The sequence below is a fragment of the Chenopodium album genome, chromosome 27, assembly GCF_948465745.1.
Source record: "Chenopodium album chromosome 27, dcCheAlbu1.1, whole genome shotgun sequence".
NCBI lineage: Eukaryota > Viridiplantae > Streptophyta > Magnoliopsida > Caryophyllales > Amaranthaceae > Chenopodium > Chenopodium album.
Window position 1 is genome coordinate 23,070,226 of NC_137860.1, and position 4,095 is coordinate 23,074,320.

A 4,095-nucleotide genomic window follows, 5' to 3' on the forward strand; every position below is an offset into this window, starting at 1 on the left:
GGAAGATTTTCAAAGGGGAGGATGGTGACTTAATTAACCTAAAGCGCCACATTGAGAATGCGAGAAAAGAACTAGATATCTACATAACACAACCGAAAGTCCATAGAGAAGGCTTGACAGGCAACACGAGACCACCAGGTTTTGAGTATGCATCTATAGGAAAGGATGATTACAAACTCCAACATAATCAGGTGAGTAACCAAGGGGTGACAATTGAAATCGATGGGTTGTGGCAGAAGCTGATGGGTAATGCAGGTCGGGGTTGGATGCGCATTAGGGGGGAGGAAGAAGGAGAAGGGAAAGGTCACTACTGCAAGGCAATTATGGAGTAGATGAAGGGAGCATTAATTTGTCAACGTGACACACTGCAAGCAGATTTTTTTATTTTTATTTTTTATTATTATTACGAAATTGGGCTCCAAGTGAAATTGGGCCCTTAAAATTTCGGGACCCTGTGCTAAGGGTCTGTTTGCACAGGCCCTTAGCCAGCCCTAATTACCTTGATTGAGCAACTTGCTGGTGCATCTGGAATGTAGCAACTAAAGTCTATTGATCCTCAAATTGCAAATGATGATAGAAAAGTTGCACTAAATTATAATTTAAGTTATTTATTTTAATTAAACAAAATTTATTTTTATTGAATTGATTAAGTGCCTTTTCAGCTTAATTTTAATTCAGTTCCTAATTTCCTTTTCTCATATAAAAATTTATTTCAGCTCTATTAAATTTTATTCAGTCAGTTCAATAAATCAAAATAGATCCTAATTATATATACGAAGTATTTTTTTTTTTTTAGAGTGAAGTGAACTAAATCAACCTTGAAAAAAAAAAAAAAAATACAATGAGTTTCTTTCGGACAAGATAAATCTACATACGAATTGGGCCGTTGATAACCAAAACCCAACCTTGTAAAAAAAAGAAATCAACGATATAAGCCCAGTCCATCATAAGATAAAAACCCTAGCTTGGCCTCCGCTCTATTTTAGGGTTTTTATTTCATTCCCACATTTCACTCTAACGCTTCCTTTCTCTCCATCCGTCGGCTGCTGCTCCAGTTTTTCTCTAATGGTGATTTTCTCTCTCCTCTTTCCTTTCACTTTGTCGCGCTATTCTGTCGATTTCAATGTATTCTATGAATTTTCTGGATTATGCAGATTCTTTTAGCTCTAATTTTGATGGATTAAAAGTTTTTAAGCTCCGATTTTAGTGGGTTCTTGGGGTTTTAATCTCTGAATTTGATAAAATATAGGGTTTAAATCTTTGTTGTTAATGGATTTTAGGGTTTTAAAAGCTCTGGTCTTGATCCTTGATTGATTTAGGTTTATGAATCTCTGATTATAGTGGATTTAAGGGCTTTCAAGCTTTAATTTTGGCAAAATCTAGGGTTTTAAGCATTGTTATAAATTGATTTTAGGGTTTTAATTATGTTTAATTTTAACAAATTCAGGCGCCGGAGAAGAAGTTATCGAACCCCATGAGGGATATCAAGGTCCAAAAGCTTGTTCTCAACATCTCCGTTGGTGAAAGTGGTGATCGTCTTACCAGAGCTGCTAAGGTATGATAAGCCAACTTTGGTTTCTTTAAATTAAGTTGAAATATTTGAATCCTAAATCTTTTTTGTTGTTGTGTTTTTAGGTGTTGGAACAACTCAGTGGTCAAACCCCTGTTTACTCCAAAGGTATAAATAATAAGAATTTAATTAGATGTTTTTGTAATGTGAAATGATGCTTTGTTTGTTGTGGTTGATATTTTGTATCAGGGTTCTGTGCTTGAAGTGCTGTTTGTATTGATTTATAATTGCTTTCTGATTTGTTATAATGTGCTTGAAAATATAATGAAATATCTGTTAGTTTGTGATAGTGAACTGTTTTTATGTGTAATTGATTTAATGAATGCCCTGTTTTTGTTGGGGTTTTTGTGTTTATCGAGCTTAGACAACTTCTTATAAATAGGAACTTGTAGGATTATTAATTTCCAATTGCAGTTTATGAATGCCTTGTGTTGTTGGGTTTTTGTTTTTGTAATGGAAATATGTTAATTTAGATGCTGCTGTTAGTTGTACTAGATTTCTAAAAGATGTTGGTTTTATTTTACGGAGTAATGCATATATGTGTTAGAATTTGTTATATAACCCTTGCTCTTCATTTGATTATTAAATAAAAATGAGAAGGGTGTACGGGTACACCTGGGTGTATATAACAAGCTCTCCATGTGTCTTGATGTCATTTTTTTGTTGTTGATGTTTTTATTATAGTTGATCACATTGTGTTGAAAGTGTTTCACGATGATTTTGATGATTGTGTTGAAAAGATTAGTGGTGGATTTTGTTCATTTGTTCATAGTGGTTTGTTTATGATTAACAGCCAGATACACTGTCCGATCTTTTGGAATCAGACGTAATGAAAAGATTGCTTGTCACGTGACTGTTAGAGGTGACAAGGCAATGCAGTTGCTTGAAAGTGGTTTGAAGGTCAAGGAATACGAGTTGTTGAGGAGAAACTTCAGTGAGACTGGATGCTTTGGTTTTGGTATTCAAGAGCACATTGATCTTGGAATCAAGTAAGTGATCATGAATATTTGGTTTTTTTTTTGATCATCTGTTGTTAGTGTTGTAATGTCATTGCACATTGTTACCTAGGCCTTTATGAATACATATGCTTAATTATTAACTTGTCTTTTAGCTTTGTTATATTTTCATCCTTGGCATTGTTGCTGTTTCAAGTTGTCTTACCTGGTTAGAATTTAGTATTTTGTTAGTATCTTTCAAATGTTTGATTTTGCTTCAGCTTCTTGACCTTGATAAAAACCTAAATATGTAATGTTAGCATTGTAGTTTAGTTACACGGCTGTATTTTTTGTATGGATTTTTGCTGTTTATTATGCAAGGTTCGTCTTAAAAATGGATATCATAAGGCTAAAGCCATGCCTTCTTATACAAGGGCCTTTATAGATATAGATTAAGTTTAACTTAGTTCCTGATTTTTCCCCCCTTTCAGGTATGATCCATCTACTGGTATTTATGGCATGGACTTCTATGTTGTTCTCGAACGCCCTGGTTACCGTGTTGCCCGTCGCAGAAGGTGCAAGGCCCGTGTTGGAATCCAGCACAGAGTTACCAAGGATGATGCCATGAAGTGGTTCCAGGTCAAATATGAGGGAGTTATTCTCAACAAGGCCCAAAATCTATCTGCTTAAACCTTTGTTTTGTTTCGTTAATGCTAAACTTTTGTCTATCTTATTAGATGTTATCCCGCTAGGGTTAAATTGGATTTTTTTTTTAGTGAAAAAGAGCTTTTTTTTGACGATTTATTAGTGTACTTTGTACTGTTGGGTCACACATTGGTTCTAGAATTTTTGTTCTATGCTTCGTGGGTATACAGTTATCATTACCATGAATGCCCCATCGTACTTTTGTTTACATCAATCAAGTGTTGCTAGTTTGATCCACTCTCTTCCATTGATTTATGGTTCTGCAATCTTCTGAGATTGTGGGATGGGCGAAGATGTTCGACCATTATTTGTCCATCTTACCGTACCCTTAAATTTCAATGCCTTTGATAATGTTTTCTTTGAATTTCAAAGTTAATTTAGTGTATAGCATTGCTCTTTTTATTCTGGCTTTATTTTGATGCTATTGGGGAATCAGGCTGTATTTAGTGTTGCTTGTTAAGAGAGTATTTGGGACTGGAAATTGATAATCTTGTGCATGCTGTGATTGCTGTCCATCTTCAGTTTATGTTGGTTTGTTGTGCTGACTGTTGTCCAAGACTGAAACTGTGTTAATTCTGATATTTCTAGCCAGTCGTGTAGATGGTTGATGATTCGATTGATAAATACAGCAACCAAGACTTAACCAACTGGATTTCTGCTTTCAAAATTTAAAACTGGATTGCAGCTATAAATATTGTAACATACAAAACATATTAGGTATTAGCCCAAGTAAAATGATAAAGAAGCTAGTAGCAAATAGATGTCTTAACTAGGTTAGGTCCTGTGCCATGCACGAAATTTTTTTATATTAACAATGAATTTTTCTTAAATATTATACGAAGTAATGAATTAATTAAAAATGAGCCTATAATGCATTTGGTTATT

General features: G+C 34.3%; 1 protein-coding gene across 1 annotated transcript; it reads left to right on the plus strand.

Annotated features, from left to right (window-relative positions):
* Positions 1-960: 960 nt before the first annotated feature.
* On the plus strand, positions 961-3,447 carry LOC145619376 (large ribosomal subunit protein uL5z). Its single transcript, XM_081674057.1, has 5 exons — positions 961-1,068; positions 1,448-1,555; positions 1,636-1,678; positions 2,364-2,559; positions 2,997-3,447. The coding sequence occupies exons 1-5, from the start codon at positions 1,066-1,068 to the stop codon at positions 3,193-3,195; spliced, it is 549 nt and encodes a 182-aa protein (XP_081530183.1). The 5' UTR covers positions 961-1,065; the 3' UTR covers positions 3,196-3,447.
* Positions 3,448-4,095: the final 648 nt, after the last annotated feature.

Coding starts and splice junctions, on each gene's coding strand:
- LOC145619376 (XM_081674057.1), top strand. Junction 1,556..1,635: donor GTCTTACCAGAGCTGCTAAG/GTATGATAAGCC, acceptor TTGTGTTTTTAG/GTGTTGGAACAACTCAGTGG. Junction 1,679..2,363: donor AACCCCTGTTTACTCCAAAG/GTATAAATAATA, acceptor TATGATTAACAG/CCAGATACACTGTCCGATCT.